The sequence below is a fragment of the Pseudopodoces humilis genome, chromosome 1, assembly GCF_049639895.1.
Source record: "Pseudopodoces humilis isolate 2021_Gansu_Grassland_sample_001 chromosome 1, ASM4963989v1, whole genome shotgun sequence".
NCBI classification, from domain to species: domain Eukaryota; kingdom Metazoa; phylum Chordata; class Aves; order Passeriformes; family Paridae; genus Pseudopodoces; species Pseudopodoces humilis.
The window spans coordinates 132,925,274-132,941,479 of NC_142200.1; the positions used below are offsets into that span (position 1 = coordinate 132,925,274).

Consider the following 16,206-nt stretch of genomic DNA (forward strand, 5'->3'; position numbering starts at 1 on the left):
AGTTTTCCATTAAAAGAATATAATTCCTCAATGAATGCTATTTAATAAAAGAAGTGAGAATTAAAAATTGATTCAGTACTCAGATCAGTTCCAGTACATTTTCAAAACATATTAATATTTGACATTAGCTCAGTTTTGACAACATCTCAGTGTTTATAATTATGACTATGGGCTGACAATTTGGAGGAAACTGTTTTGTATCAAATATTTACCCACACATAGATAAGAATAAGCTTGCTGGGACTTGTCTCCTTTTGTATCTGGAAACTAAACAAACAAACAAAAAACCAAGAAAAAAAACATCCAACAAAGCAAACACACAACAACAGAAACACATCAACAGCAATAAAAACACAAAATGCATGATTCAGCAACCAAGTTGCTTTTGCACACTCATTTAACTTTAATGAAACAGTTTATAATCCTTAATTCACCTTGACACTACACAAGTAATTGGCCACACGTTTCCCTCGTACTATTTGCTGATCAGAATTGGAGGCTGATAAAGTAACAAAGAATTTTTTGAATAATATAAATATATATAAGTGAACATATTGCAGCAAACTAATTAAAGGCAAGACTTAATTATCAAATTACAATGATAACTAAAATTCATGTCTTACATATAACAAGAAATAAATGATTGAATTAAAATTAAGGTATCTCTGATATTTTGTTTATAATTAAAAGTAATACAAAGAACCTTGGAGTATAAAGAAAAAAAGCAAAAAAAAAATATTTTAAATATCCTTCCTGCCCTCATTTTGATTCTACCCTTATTAGCATTGAAAGAGCTAGGCTTGGTTTGAAATAGAAAATAAAACTTGTCCTTTGCACTGTCAATAATATAAGATTCCACTGCAGCTTTGAATAGAATTAACTATGACATGCCATTTACTTTCTGTAAAAAGGTCCTTACACCTGATTTTAGAGACATTAGATCAAATGAATTCACTTATAGGTTGGAGTTTGTGAGAGCTCCAAGTTGGAAACATTCCCATCACAATCATGTCCAATTCATCAGGACATTTTTATTTTAGTTAAAATAGATTCCTGACAGGCTTCATTAAATAGTAAGTTGAAAAACAGAAGCACAGAGTCAGGAGAGACATTTTCATGGAAGACAGCCCCAGGCATTGTGATTGAAGTCCAGCCATGCACCAGAATTTCCTCTGATTTCTCTAAGACTGGGAAAATACATGTTTACACTAATTCTTCTTTCTAAAAGAAAACAGGTATTATGAGTTTTCTCCAAGTCTGATGAGACTTAAATCTGAATGGTACATCATCAATCAAAAGAGATGACAAAATGTGAGCAAAATCTCTTGTCTCCAGCTGAATACTCACGAGTTATGCCCTTGTGGGAGTCTCTGAGCTTCATAAAGAACAGTTCTCCTGAACCTTTCTGAACACCAAATCCATGTGGGCTTAGCACAGCTACACTCTTGCTCATAATACTGCCTCATAATTTTGGATCCATAGAGTGTGTTACCCAGGCGCCACATGGCAGAAAATATTATTTTCAGCTCACTAAAAATATTCTGAAGCAGTTTTTTTCTTTTTATAGTCTCCTGGGTATGCCACCTCATCTGCTGTTCAAATCAGTGTTTCTCCATGGTATGAGGTATGTAATAATACATTTCTAGGATATGTGTTGGGCTAGTAAAGGAAATTCATTTGAAGAGGAAAGGGAAAAATGTCACTTAATGGTGTATTGTTACTTACACTGTTAGCACCTCTGGACATCTGAGAAAGATGACCAGGGCTGAATTGGTTGGCAAGGACCACATAAAAAACAATTCTAGTAGTGTTGCTCGTTACAGCTACTTGTTACACCATACACAAATTCACTAACTTTCAGTATGGGCAGATGCTGAAGAAAATGTTTAGAATTACTGAAATCCTTACCTGAAGGGTTCATATTACCTATTTTCTCACACATTTTTCATTCAAGGAAATTATAACCATTTTCTTGAAGGAAATTACAATGTCATGCACCAAAATTAGTGACCCACTGCAATTACACTATTGTACACAGATTGCCTAAAATAATACAAAATGTATGTTAGAGCAAGGGCTCTGGAGACAAGAGAAAAAAAAGGTGGAAACATGCAGAATTAGGTTAAATTACTTGATCAGGTGCATGTGGTAGGTAATTGTTTTGGTGGACTTATGCTAGTTTTATTCAGCCAAAAGTCCAGTCTAAAAATGTTTAGAGATTTTATAATTTTCTTTAATATGTTACGTCTATAATGAATCTACAGCCATTTGTATGTGCATTTTAAAAAATTAATTGAATCACTTGGATTTTAAATTTCATTCTTTTTTCTTTTAGTATCCATTCAATGAAGGTGTGAATGCTACTTTTCCAAATCCTCTCTATGGGGTAGCAGCAGAAGACATGGAGAAATTATGCAGCTCCTTGAAAACATAAACACAAAGCAGGATCAACAGTGATTGTAACTCTTTGCCTAAAGATTTATTATAAAATCTGGAAGTGTGTCATGATAGTGTAGTATTTGCAATGTCAATTAATAACTCATCACAGAATACCTCTTATTAGAACAATTACATTCAGAAAGTAAATTTATGTTAAAAATGGAATCTGTATAAGTAAACCATAATTATATATAGTCTTCTGTAATTTCTGTTGGTGCAGAAAGAGATTGATAATTATAACTATGAATTCATTTTACATTTGTACATTTCAAATTCCAGTATGTTAATAAAATGTTTAATCAAATCCAGATTCCTTAGGTTTGGGAATCATAATTTTTATGTCCATTATTTGAGAAATGATGACTTAAATATTTCTGTAATTTTGCACTATAAAGAGATTTTAACTGATTCTTTTAGTGTTCCAAGAGGCAGAAGCAAAAGAAAAGTCTGTATAAAATTAGAAATGTATCGAACTAAATCAAGAGTGGTCATGAATCATAGATATGAATATCGGCTCAGCATGTGATTCATCGATGTGACCCACCAGTGTATACACTTATTTTGAAAACATTTTATTATTATTAACCTTGATAGTTATATCTGACCAAATTTTCCTCTGGTCAGCTCTGTAGTTCTGACCACAGTGCTCCTGATAAATTTAGCTTAGTGGTTGGCAGAGGGTGAAAACTGGCATGTTTAGGAAACCATATTTCTGCTGAATCGGTCGGCTTCCCACACAGATGAAACTTATGTCAGCCCATGCCTCCATGAGAAAGATATCAGGGAGAAATTTTGGAGTGCCTTGTGATTTTGACTGTCATCCTCTGTGGTACCAGGCATAGCTACTAACACTGTTTACACTTTAAATAACCTGACAAAATGTCATCTTCCATAATACCCACTTGCATTACACGATCGTCATTTTTAGCTTGAAGGTTTAAGTGTTCCTGCTGTGCTTGTGTTTTCTCCCTTATTGTATTTCTACAGCCTGTTTAATTTTAAACCCACTGGCAAGTCTTAAAGTTACTAAACTCCTACAAATTGCATAAAAACAGGCATCTTCACTGTAGATGGCATCTCTGCTAGTACCTTTATTCAGGGGAAGCTCTATTCCTTGACATTTATTAGACTTTTGAGACTCCAGACAGAAAAGCATATTGATGCCTGCCTTCATTCCATCATGCACAGGGCTTCTTGGTTTGGGTTTGGTGGGTTTTTTTTCCTTTCACTTTTTCTTCATAGAATAACCACAACCTATATCTTTCTATATATATATCTATATGTCTATGTATCTTTCTACTGGGGCCACAGAACTATTTTTTGACTAAGATTTTTTTTGTTTGTTTGTTTGATTGTCATGTTGTTTCAGGGGTAGTAGGAATAACAAGGTGTGATGTTTGTCCATCATTCTCCCCATACTTTCCCAGCAATATGCTCATAAGTGCCTTTCTGCTGCATTCATACACACACCAGCCTTGCTGCCATCTAGTTGAAAGTTACCAAATGTTTTAAATAAGGAAATATGATCATATATGCTGTTTTCTTTCTGAAACAAGATTAGTATTGCTAAAACATAGAATTTTCTTATTATACTTGTACCTGTTAGGATGAGACACTGAGAATACATTTGATCCAGAAAAGTGCCAAGTGCCTCCAGCTCCTGAACTCTGATAAATCTGTGTGTGAGATGATTGATCTCTGCATTATAAACAGGCTTGAACATCCCTACATGGTCAAGCCCGTGTACTCAAATTCTTATTTATTCTGCAATAGACTAGCTCTGCTTGCAGAATTTCATTAATGTGCTGGTTATGCTATAGTTCTTAAATCTCCATTTATTGTGTCATGCTCTGCGTATCTGTAAAAAATTACATTAATGAAAATACAATGGTAGAATTTTATCACATTCTCCTTTATGAAACAAAATATATTTATTTTAATATTTATGGTATTCATATTTTAATGTCCCAAATAAAAGTAGATGATTATAAAGAATTATTGTAAAAGAACTCAGGGAACATCAGTAATTATCTCCTGAGAAAACTGTGACTATTCTGGATAATCTCTGAAATAAGCTAAGCCTTTCACCAAAATAATTTTCAATTTTTATAATTGACAGAATGTTTACAAAGAAAGTGCTGAAACTCAGTCTTTTAATCTTCCTGAAATTCAATTTTTTTTCTTCTTATTACATTAATAATAACATATTTAATTATATTCAATATATGGTTATTGTTTCAGGCGACTAGCAGCCCCAGACTGAAATGCTTAAGACAAAAACTTTACTTTTTATTTAATTTTCTGAAATTTTTCGATACTTAAAACCAAATCCATAGAATTCAAATTCTCAGTCATTCAGTTTCAGTTTCAAAATAAATATACAGATTATAAATATACAGGAAAAAATATTGTTAAAATTTGCTACATAGGTTTCTTCTTATAATATGCCTTGATTAAATACCTTCCTTAAGCTTATGCTACTATTGTCATAAACTTTATGTAATAAAAATTATTTGTTTTCAAGTGGCCTGTTTTCTGGGAATAAATTAAGAGATGAATAGTCTATACAGACAGTGAATACTATACTGAGTCTAATTTAAACATTTAAATATATCAGTGATCCAAGGTAAAGGCAGAAATAAACTACAAGACCTAATCTACAAGAAATAAACTTTTACAAAATCCAGTACCATTTTCAGTGTGGTCTATGTGGTCTTCTCAGAATTGTTTTGGTTATGAGGTCTCACAATCATAAAGAATACAAGCATCCATGTCTCTTGGATTTGTCTAATCTTCATTTAAATCCAAGGTTTATTTATGGTACTTATCAACAATCACGTTTCATACACATGAAATGTCCAGATCTTAGAAAGGATCACTGTATTTGCAGCTCCTTCCATACTTGCCTCGACATCTGCCACTGGCTACTACTTTGCAGTTTTGGAAGAGCTGTTGAAGGTGAGCAGAATCTTATCTCCTGTTTGTAAAACCTGAAGTAGAACATGTGGCTGTGTACCTTTCTCCTTGCCAATACTGAGGGGCTCAAGCCTTGTTCCAAGCTTGCCTTTGGGCTGGGTGGTTGCGCTGGTGCAGATGTTGGTTTTTTTTTGCAGTGTTTCACACTGTTGCCCCATGCTTCCATGTTTTCCTGCATCTGCTGGTCATAACAGTGGATATGCCCGTGGATGTAGTCCAGGTGTTTGTTGATGCTGACTTTTACTCCTCCTTGCTCTGTTTCACCTGCAGCAGCCTGATGACTATGCAATGATAAAACTGATCAACCACATGATCTAATTTTGAAGGTATTATGGTTTTTATCTAGAGGACGGGTTAGATCAGACGGCATCCAGAAGTCCTTTTCAACTTAAATGAGCTTGTAGTATTACAGTGTTTCCATGGCTGTTGTTGGGAGGCACCCAGTTCCTCCTTGACATCATGACTCTCATTAAGCCATCTCCAGCTTGTGCCATGCACATGTCTGCTGAGATCATTCCGAAGCCAAAGTGTCCTCAGCTCCCCCTTACGGTTCCTTCATTATTTGCTCAGCTGTGGCTGAGGCCCCAGGCACAGCTTTCAACTTTTTCATTACCTGTTTCTGCATCTCACACAGCTGGAGATAGGCTCTTGGAATACTTAGAGCTTTGATCTGATCTGCTGCACCTTAATCGGACATGCTGCCATACATAAACACTGAAACTACAAAAAATGTCCACTTTTTCTAGCCTTCAATTGGCAGGGCTTAAATTAGTCTTGTCCACAGGTATATGCCTACCCTAGAATGCAGTACATTGAATTCTAGCAGCTCCTAATTCTTTCTGTTGCCTGTAAAGACAGTTTAGGCATTATGTTTGCAATGGAGATGTCAGGATTTAATAATATGAATTGCATTCATGCTGTTTTAATTAACTCCAAATTTCATTCATGTATGTATGTAATAGGAAGATTTTCACTGGATAATATTCCTTATGAGTGTGCACAGAAATCCTATCTAACACACAATCCTTTTCCAGACCTCTCTGTATAAATTAGACAGAAAGAGCTTAATAAATACATATAACTTGCAGTAATGCATCTGTCAAGAACTGATATCTTCTGTTTTTAATTTTCAGTTTGTGTGGGGAAAAAAGGGAGAAGGGGTGGGAAGAACTCATATGAGAACAAAAATGGATGTTCCTAAGCAGAAAAATCTACTGTGGGCTGTATTGCTCCATGTAGATTACAGCATGTGAGAACTCTGGCACCTGACATGGAACAGTATTCCTCCTCTACTGGGAACTTAAAGACAGTAATTTATTCTCCAAGGTACCAGTCAGTTACTAAGGCTTGTGAACAGGAAATTGTTCTCCACTTGTGTGAGGATGAAGTACAAAGTGCAGCAAAGGAAGGAAACACAATACTAATAACATGTATATTAACATAAATCAGCTGTAGCTCTTATATTGCAGCCCCTTTTATTTGAAAGCAGGGGTGCAGGTGACCAGAAGGGTGACCATAATGTGCATGTTCCTGCAGCAGTCATCCACAGACCTTCACAAATGTCAGGCAAGTTAATAATCATATCTGGATTTTAATTTACCATCTGCAGCTATAATCATTCTTAGGGATATATTTCATGCTCAGAAAAAAAAATGTTTAAAAAGAAAAGGTGCACTTTTCTACAGGATATTTGTATGTGACAGCTGAGATATGAAAAACTGTAAAGCATATTAGTCTTGGTAGGTTTGCATTTTATTTTTATTACAATACACAAGGTGCATCTCAAAGGGGGTCAGGGGAATAGATCAGAACATAACCTTAAACACACCAGGAATTTACAGTGTATTTACTGTTTTACTATAAAACCACATTTTTTTCCCCTCATCTTAATATAGCCAAAAAGCAATATAGCATTCAGCTTAGGTACCGGAACATAAAACTTGACTTGATATTCTGGTGGTGAAAATTGGGTGTAGGAGGTAAACTAGAGTAGCTTGTGGTATGACAATGGATTCCTTTCAGTCCTGGCCATCCATTGACCACAAACTAAAATACATCTCCCAGCATTGGTTCCAACTACTAGAAGAAATTTTCCATTCTGATAGCTCAATAAATTTTTAAAGATTTACCTTTTCATTTACCATGTCATCATAAAAGGAGTTAATTTTTAATTTTATAATTTATTTATGAACAATGCCAAATGATTATGCTTTGGAGAAGAGCTGGTCAAGTTCAGGGAAATGTTTAGGCAATAAGATAAGCCAGAAAAAGTTATCAGCTTCAGGGGAGGGCGAATATTCTACTTTTCTAATGAAAATGTGAGTCTCTGAAGCAAGTCAGCAAGGCATGCTCAACTGGGTTAAATGGGTTTAACAGGGAGAAATGAGCACAAATTATTCATGGGAATTCTTTAATCTTCTGTGTAATTATGTGATCATTCTCAGAACAAAGACTTTGGTTGCTCATAACAGGAGGAAAAAGTCAGTTCACACTCAGCACAATGATTAGCATAGAGCTGTGGAGAACAAAAAACCCCTGATAATCTAGCGCTTTAATTTTTGCTGCATATTTTGAAAGTTTGGGATGCTAAGCTTAAATAATTTAGAGGTAATAATAAGTAACTCTTTTTTTCTTAAGAGAAAGCTGTCTTCATTTTGTTCTTTATCTTAGTCTTTAATTTTGAGTCCTACCTCTTCAAGTGACTAATTTTTCTTTTTTTCAACCACTTTACTCAGGTCATAAAACAGTATTGCTTTGTGACAAGTATTATACAATACATATGGTATGTGAATTTGTAAAGCTTTAGTTGACATTATTATGGTTTTGATATCCAAGGCTTAGAATACAATTGAGCACCAACATACAGCTCCATCAGAAACATGCTATGTCTAGAGCATTAGCATTAGTAATTTATTTGGTGTTCACATGGCATGTTGGCCAGAAGAGGACATTAATAAGCACTATATTACAATTGGGCTCCAATGCAACTGTGTATTACAGCTACTTTAGTAGTTAAAGTCATCAATGTGATTCATGTGAAGTGCTGTCATGGAATTAATTATGATTTACATCTTTTTGAAAAAAGGGTCTGTATTCATTGTAACAATGTGATTATTCATGTAACAAATTGAAAAGGTAAGTAGGACTCTCAGGGTTATGCGCTGCCTTGAGCTTATACAGAAAATTCCTACTGACACAAAGCCAATCAAAAGGATACAAGGATATACTCCTAGGAGTATACTCCCAGATATATACTCCTATACCAATTTAGAATATCCAGAAGATAAAAGCAAGAAATAAACTAATTACTTTGCAGTTCCTGTTTAGCTCCTTAGCAGGAGGTTTCTCTGGACACCCTTGAGAAAATGCAGTGGCCAAAGGATGCTCAGGATGAAATTTCTGATAACACATGTAACTTCCTTTGCATATGATAACCAATCAAGGCAATTCTAAGAAGTGTTGTTTCTGCTGTTTAGCAACCCATTAAATTCTACTTTTAATTACTCTAAAATTTGCCTAATTTACTATTTGTGTGAACTTTCTCTTGAAGACTGGTTCCTCATAGTCAAAAGATTTGAAAGGAACCATTGAAAAGAACACTTTGATTCAGTCTCAGTTTATTTTCCTGTTTGTACATCTGTGTTTAACTTTTCTACTAAGAAGTAGATACAAGAAAAATCCTATCCAGTTCAGAAAAACTGTCTTCAATTATGCATGGGGTAGAATGATGAGAAGAAAAGTAGAATTAACATCAGTAAATATTCAACATATTAGGTATCCAGGAATAGAAATATTTTCATATTTCTGTTCTTTTAATGACCCATTTCCTACTAACAGTTACAAATCAAAGAGTAAGCTAACATACTCCTCCTCTAAGTTCACTTACAATTAATCCTAAGAAAATTCTTCAGGCATATACCTGAAAAACAAAATATTAACCAAAAGTTTTGTTTTGCAATACCTTGGGAATTCTAGAAAAAATCACCAAGAAGAAATTTCACAAAATGTTGCCTATAAGTAGACATATGGGCTCACTCTTTATATTTAGCTTGTCATCCTCCTATAGATAGCAATTAAACTCACTACCTCATACACTCCTGGAAAGCTCTCTGGAAATGAAAGTGAAATGTAAGTGTATACCCAGTGCATACCATAAATAGATCTCAGGTTGTTGTTCAGTTTTTTATCTCAAATGAAAAGAGATAAAATCATGGAATCATAGAATGGTTTGGTTTGATAGGGACCTTTAAAGGCCATCTATTCCAACCCTCCTGTAAGGAGCAGGGACAACTAAATCACTTCGCTCAGAAGTCCATCCAACATGGCCTTGAATATTTCCAGGGTTGGGGTGTTTCCCATCCATCTGGACAACCTGTGCCAGTGTTTTACCACCTTAATGTCAAAAAAAATTTCTTCCTTATGTCCAATCTAACTTTATCCTCCTTTAGTATAAAACCATTATCCCTTGTCCTGTTGCTACAGGTGTCACTAAAAGGTTTGTGCCTGTCTTCTTATGAGCCCCTTTACATACTGAACAGATCAAAAAGGTCTCCACAGAGCCTCTTCTTCTCCAGGTTGAATAACCCCAACTCTTTCAGCTTTTCTCATAGGAGAGGTATCACATCACTCTAATCATTTTTGTGGCACTCCTCTGGACCCTCTCCAGCAAGTCTTTCCTGTGCTGAGCACTCTGCAAATATGATTATTTAGTCTTGCAAGAGAAAATATAAAATGTCTCACTGAAGAAGTTGCACAGATAGCTTTGATTTCTTTTAGCATGGAACTGATTAATCAAGTTGCTCATATTTGTTATTTAACACTAAGTTAAACTTGCATTATACACTTTAACCTGACATAAATTAATCATACATCTATATACAAACACACACAGTAGATGCCTTGAGAAAAGGCAAGCAAAACATATCTCTGCATCTTCAGAGAATGGTCTGTGCTTTTGGCTGAACTTTTCTTTTCTTGTGCCAATGGGCTCTTTATTTCAGCTTTCAATCTCTCCATTTTATATATGCTTTTTTATCCTCTTTCTTATATTATCTCACTGGTCACTCAACCCTTCACTTATTCTCTTTTCTACATGAAAGAGAAATGCAGTTTTGATCAAATAGGAAATTTGTTTCAATCATGATGGTTAAATTACACTTACCCTCTATGCTCTGTCTAGCTTACTTATTGCATTGCAAATTCCTCAAGGCTTTCTTGGTCCTCAGGTACCACTTCATTGATTATCATGAATAATGTCACCAAATTTTCAAGAGCTTCAATTTCTTATAAATCTTATTGAGGTCAATGGGAACTTCAGTCCTGGGACCTCAAGAAATTCCAGGCACACTAAGAAACCCTTATTTAATAATAAAATATGCATTGAAATTCTTAACTTTGGGGGATCTTAATTTCACTGTTTTAAGTAATTTGATTTATCTTTGTTTCATTGTCATTTCTCATGGAACAGGCTTTGCATCATTAGATCAAAAAATTTTCAGATAGTACCAAACTCTGTACCTAAATCACACCATCACAGACATTTGAAGCATTGCTGTTTTTCTCCATCACCCTACACTATCTATCTGCTGTGGTAAGTGCCCTGCCTGTTGTTTGAGTAAATACTCCCCTGGGAAGGAACACAAAGCACATGGTAGAGAGGGACAGCTCATTGCAGACAATTAATTTGCTCCATTTGACACAAAACAAAGTAACCATGTAACAATAAGATAGACAAGTTTGGTGCTGAATTTTTGTTGTTTCAATATGAATTTGCAGTAAGAGCGATATACTTATTTGTCTGATTTAGGTGGCATGGCTCTGGAGCTCATCTATCACTTTGATTATCAAGTAGTTATCCTAGAATTTTGCACCAGCGCAGAGACTGCCCCAGTTGCCTGTAAAATAGCCATGCTTAGATAACAGGAGTAGAAATAAGTTTCAATTCTTCTAGTCAGAGAAAATCTTAGGCTTCAATGTCACTGTTGTGGTTTGACACTCACGAAATGCCAGACACCCACAGAAGCTGCTCGCTCACCCTTCCCTGCCACAGCTGGGCAGAAGAGAGAAAAATTTAATGAAGACTGTGAGTTAAGGACTGGAGAAAACACTCCAAGGGCAAAATAGACTCAATTAAAGGTAGAAAGTGAATTTATTACTAACAAAATTGGAGGACGATAATGAGAAGTAAAATAAGCCCTTGAAACACCTTTCTTCCCCCAGCCCCTCCATCCTTCCCACCAAGAGTGCAGGGTGACAGGGCATGAGTGTTGGGTCAGTTTGACACCCAAGGTTTTCCTCTGCTACTCAGGGAGAGGAGTCATTCCCTCGCTACACCATGGGTCCTTCCCAGGGGAGCCAGCTCTCCGGGAACTTCTCCAACGTGGCTCCAATCTCATGAGAGCAGTCCTCCCATAACTGCTGCAGTGTGAGTCCCTCCCACAGGCACACAGTCCTTCCAAAACTGCTGTCATGTGGGTCACTCTTCCCATGGGGTGCAGTCCTCCAAGGACAGGCTGTTCTTGGAAGCAGGGTCCCTTCTCTTCACCAGGCCTCTCACTGGATCACCGCCTCCTCCAGGCTTCACCTGCTCTGGTGTGGGCACCTCCCTCACGGGCTGCGGATGGATCTCTGCATCCCCCATGGATCCATGGGCTGCAGGGGGATTTCCTCCTTCTCCTTCTCCACTGACCTTGGTGTCTCCATATTGTTTTCTCTCACATGTTCTCACCTCCTCTTCTCTGGCTACGCAAAAACTGTACCCCCTTTGTTTTGATTTTCTTCTTAACTATGTCATCATAGAGGCATTATCAGCCTCTCTCATTGTCCCAGTTTTGGTGACAGCATGTCCATCTTCAGAGCCATCAGGAATTGGGTCTGCTGGACATGGTAGAAGCTTCCAGCAGCTTCTCACAGGAACCATCTTTGTCGTCTGTCCCACCCACCCCCTCTCCCCAAAAAACCAGGCCATGTGAAACCAACACAGTCACCTCCATGAAGTTTAAAGACTTTGAGTCCCATTGAAAGACCTTTGGTAACATCAGCAGTGTAGGCTGTTCACTTAGGAGATGGACTCAATGAACTGTGTGGATCCTCTTCAACTCCAAATATCCTCTGTGGTCTGTGAGTCAGTGTGGGAATCTGGAGAATGAGGGAAAAAATGTTTTGGAAGATGGATGCATACTTTGTGTGCAGATACCAGAGTTATTGACTTCTGTTTCCCCAGTGGAAAGAACCTAACAGAATGAAATATTTACAATTCTGAATAATTTTCAAAAAGATGTTATTAGTCTATCAATAAGACTTATGAAAGTGGTATCTTCTTCAGAATGACAGAATATGTGGACTTTTGTTTGGTTGTTTGTTTGGTTTTTTAACTGGGTACACTCAAACCCCCTGTAAGTTTTAATTTAAAAAGAAAAATTGTACCCTGACTGAAACAGTATTTTTGTTAGCAGATTCTTCTTCCCTGAAAAAAAAAAGGTCGTAGTTCACATGAAAGAAAATTACTTCTATTTCTCTGTATTTTGCAATGTACTCATCAGAAATTCCCCAACTCACTCTTTTTTGGGGGTACACCTCAAATGAGGTTGTCACTAGAAAGGATCAGGTGACTTGGTGGACAAATGAAGGCAGTGAAATAAAAGATTAATTGGTTGCTTGCTTACTTTTGGGGGAGACATGGTTTGCAGACACAGGAATGAGGACAGATGGTTCTGGTTTTGGCTTCACTCTCTTAAAACGGCCTAATCTGTTTAAAACTATGCCCAAAGGACCGACAGTGTTCCAGAGACTGACAATACCATACAATGTAAAAATTTTCTTAATGAGTGCTTTAAGTAGTGAATTAAAATTCCTCAAGAAACATTCGAGGAAAGAGAAGGAATAGCCCACTAAGGAGAAATCCTTTTTCATTTAACCATTTTCCTTTATATAGCTTCAAGTTTCATGACACATACTGTTCTTAATATTATATGAAATGTGAGTGCATATTGCTATGACTACTTTATATTAGGAAATTATTAACTACAGATTTAAAATGCACTGCAAAAGTGTTTCACACCATGTTTCCATTTATATTATGCCAAAAAAGTAAATATGTTAAGGAGGACCCAACAACAGACTTACAGGAGGAGCCTGTATAACAGAAGATATTTTGTACTTCTCTGACACCCACATGACACATTTAATACACTGCCAGCAATATAAATCACACAGACAGCCTTTTCAAGATAACAGAGAAGTATTACTATTCTCTTCAAGCTGTACTTTTTTTGGGTGACAGCACTTGCTACTTTATGCAGCAGTCAACAGAACCCCGGATCAAAATAGATTATTGTGTAAGCAGAAAGCAAACATGCAAGTTTTCAATTGCAAAATTGCTTCAGCTGCAGTACAGATACAACAATACTTGCTTTCAATAGCTAAGGGGGGAAAAAAAAGATTAAAAGACATACCAGTCAAATTGCTGTAACTTCCAATCCAATAGAACAATGGCAAACTGCCCAAAGGAAATGCCCAAAATATTTGATCTGAGCCATGTTGAAGGACAGTGTGTTGCTCACTGGGAACTCCTGACCTTAACAATCATGAATAAGTTTAAAAAGAATTTGAAAGCCATCACTACTGCTAAAGATATATTGTCTAGAAGAAAAATTTAGGTACTGGTATTTTTTCGGATATAGTCCATCTGTACATATTTAACAACTCCCTGTGAAACTAATTCCTTTAACAATAGCCTCACAATCTAAGTTGTAAATAAATTTTAATTTTTACACATGCACAATATATTACTATCTTCTATTCTTGTTTATATATTTTATGCATTATATATAAATGTCATATAAAATGTGTATTTTATATTGCATTTTGGGGTTTGTGTGAAAGTGAATTCTAAGAGTAGCCTAATAAAAAAAAATCACTTTGACTAATAGTTCTTTAAAGTAGTTTTCTGTTAACCTTTTTGCTATGACATAGAATTTTTTACATTATTTTTCAGTGGAAAATAAAGCTGTGCACTGTTGCTGTTAAACATTAATAGCAAGCCTCAAAAAACGTTAAAAATAGACTTTGAAGTTATTTGCAACATATAATTACACATTCAGTAGCCCAGTTTCTAGTGTGCTTTTGTAAACCATGATTGTGATTGATCAAAAAAAGCAAGTATACTGGTTCTAAAACTAACACAAGGACTCTCATGAAATGCCTTAGGCCTTCCTCTGATCACATTACAGCAAAATATATAGCTTTTGCTTCATTTTAGTCAGTCATTCCAGTGCAGTGCCATCAAAATCAACATTCTACAAACCATGGAAGACAAGCCAAGGCCACAATTGTTTGGTTATTTTTTGTGTCATTAGTGACATAATAAATTATCAGAAAATATGTCATGTAATTGGTGATTAAAGAGTGTGAACTATCACGGATACTCTTAGGTGGGATTCATTTTGCATCAAAAGATGGCACATAATAAGACTACTAAAATATTAATATTCATTCTCAGAAACACAAAATTCTGTTCCTATATGAAACTAGCTTTTCCTAAGCAGTAATAAATATTAGCAGGTCCTACTAAATCCCCTAAAAGCTGGAGTGCCTATCAGCTTCTCTTTAATTGCCATGAAGTGGTGAGAAGCACTAGTTCAGTTTTACGTATGAAGCTAGAAATGGAACTACAGTAAATGACATATTTCAGACTAGTTCTGTTCAAGAGGAAAATTCAGTGATGTTTTTAAGCATATATATAACTCTTAAGCATCTGCTGAAGATATTTGCTTGAGCTTTACTGGAATACATCCTTAAATTTCATTGCTGTGATTTAATTCTTAACTGCCTTAAGCACTAAAGGTCTGAGCAGGTAAAGCAGCTGTTCTTAACTGTTTAATGACTGAATAGATTTTTTCCTTTGTCACAACAGTTACCCTCACCTTCATCCAGCTCACCCCTAAACCTCTCCATTTCATCCAGCAGCCCCCATCACTTGGTGTGCACCTCATGCACCTTGCATGGGGGAGTTAGAATGGACACCCTGAGTTGTTGTGTCCTTGCACGCCTTGTGAAGCCTAACAACACAAACGCTGCTCTCCAGCTTCTCTAAAGGACTCCTCTTTCCCCGTCACTGGTCTCAAAAGCCCCATTCCTTCCTTTCCCTCTTTTCCTTCCCCACAACCACCTCTAGCCCATGTGCACACAGATCTCTTCCCTAACATAGCCCCAGAGCTGCATCCATCAAACCCCCAAGTCTCTGCTCCCAGCAGAGGAATAAGCAGGGTGCTTACATGGGGCTACTGCTCACAGCAAGACCAGCATAGAGAGGGGAACAGAGCAAGGGAAATGAGAACAGCTACGGCCCCACCATGATCCATGATTTTCTCCTTTCCCCCTCACTAAAAGAAAATGTGACGCTATTCAACTAGCAAAAAAGAGAAATGCCCAGCTACAAAAGAAGCTAAATTTTCTTCAGGTTTGAAAACAATACTACATTTGTGCTAATCCTTTTTTTAGTTTTATAGGTGGAAATAAGAATTAATAATTCCTGGAACTGACAGATAATTCTCTCTGGGTAACATATGGGATCGCTGCACTCAGTCAGGAAGTTTGGTGAAAAAAAATTAGATATTCTACCTTAATTTTTAAATTTTTCATAATGATTTAAAGAACTTATATGGCCCCTAATATTAGGATATCATTAGATGGTTGATCATAATGATACTATCAGGTGGGCAATCAGTAGTTGAGGTCCAGTTTAAATGTGGCAACTGAGGGAGAATACAAGTCTGGATCTCCCTCCTTTCT

General features: G+C 36.3%; 1 protein-coding gene across 1 annotated transcript in view; it reads left to right on the forward strand.

Moving 5' to 3' along the window:
- The window catches only part of MALRD1 (MAM and LDL receptor class A domain containing 1), a 237,291-nt gene extending 234,857 nt beyond the window's left edge, over positions 1 to 2,434 (forward strand). Inside the window, exons 40-41 of the mRNA XM_088057480.1 lie at positions 1,568 to 1,624; positions 2,336 to 2,434. Of these exons, the coding sequence (XP_087913606.1) occupies positions 1,568 to 1,624; positions 2,336 to 2,434 (156 nt within the window). The remainder of the gene's footprint in view (positions 1 to 1,567; positions 1,625 to 2,335) is intronic.
- Positions 2,435 to 16,206: the final 13,772 nt, after the last annotated feature.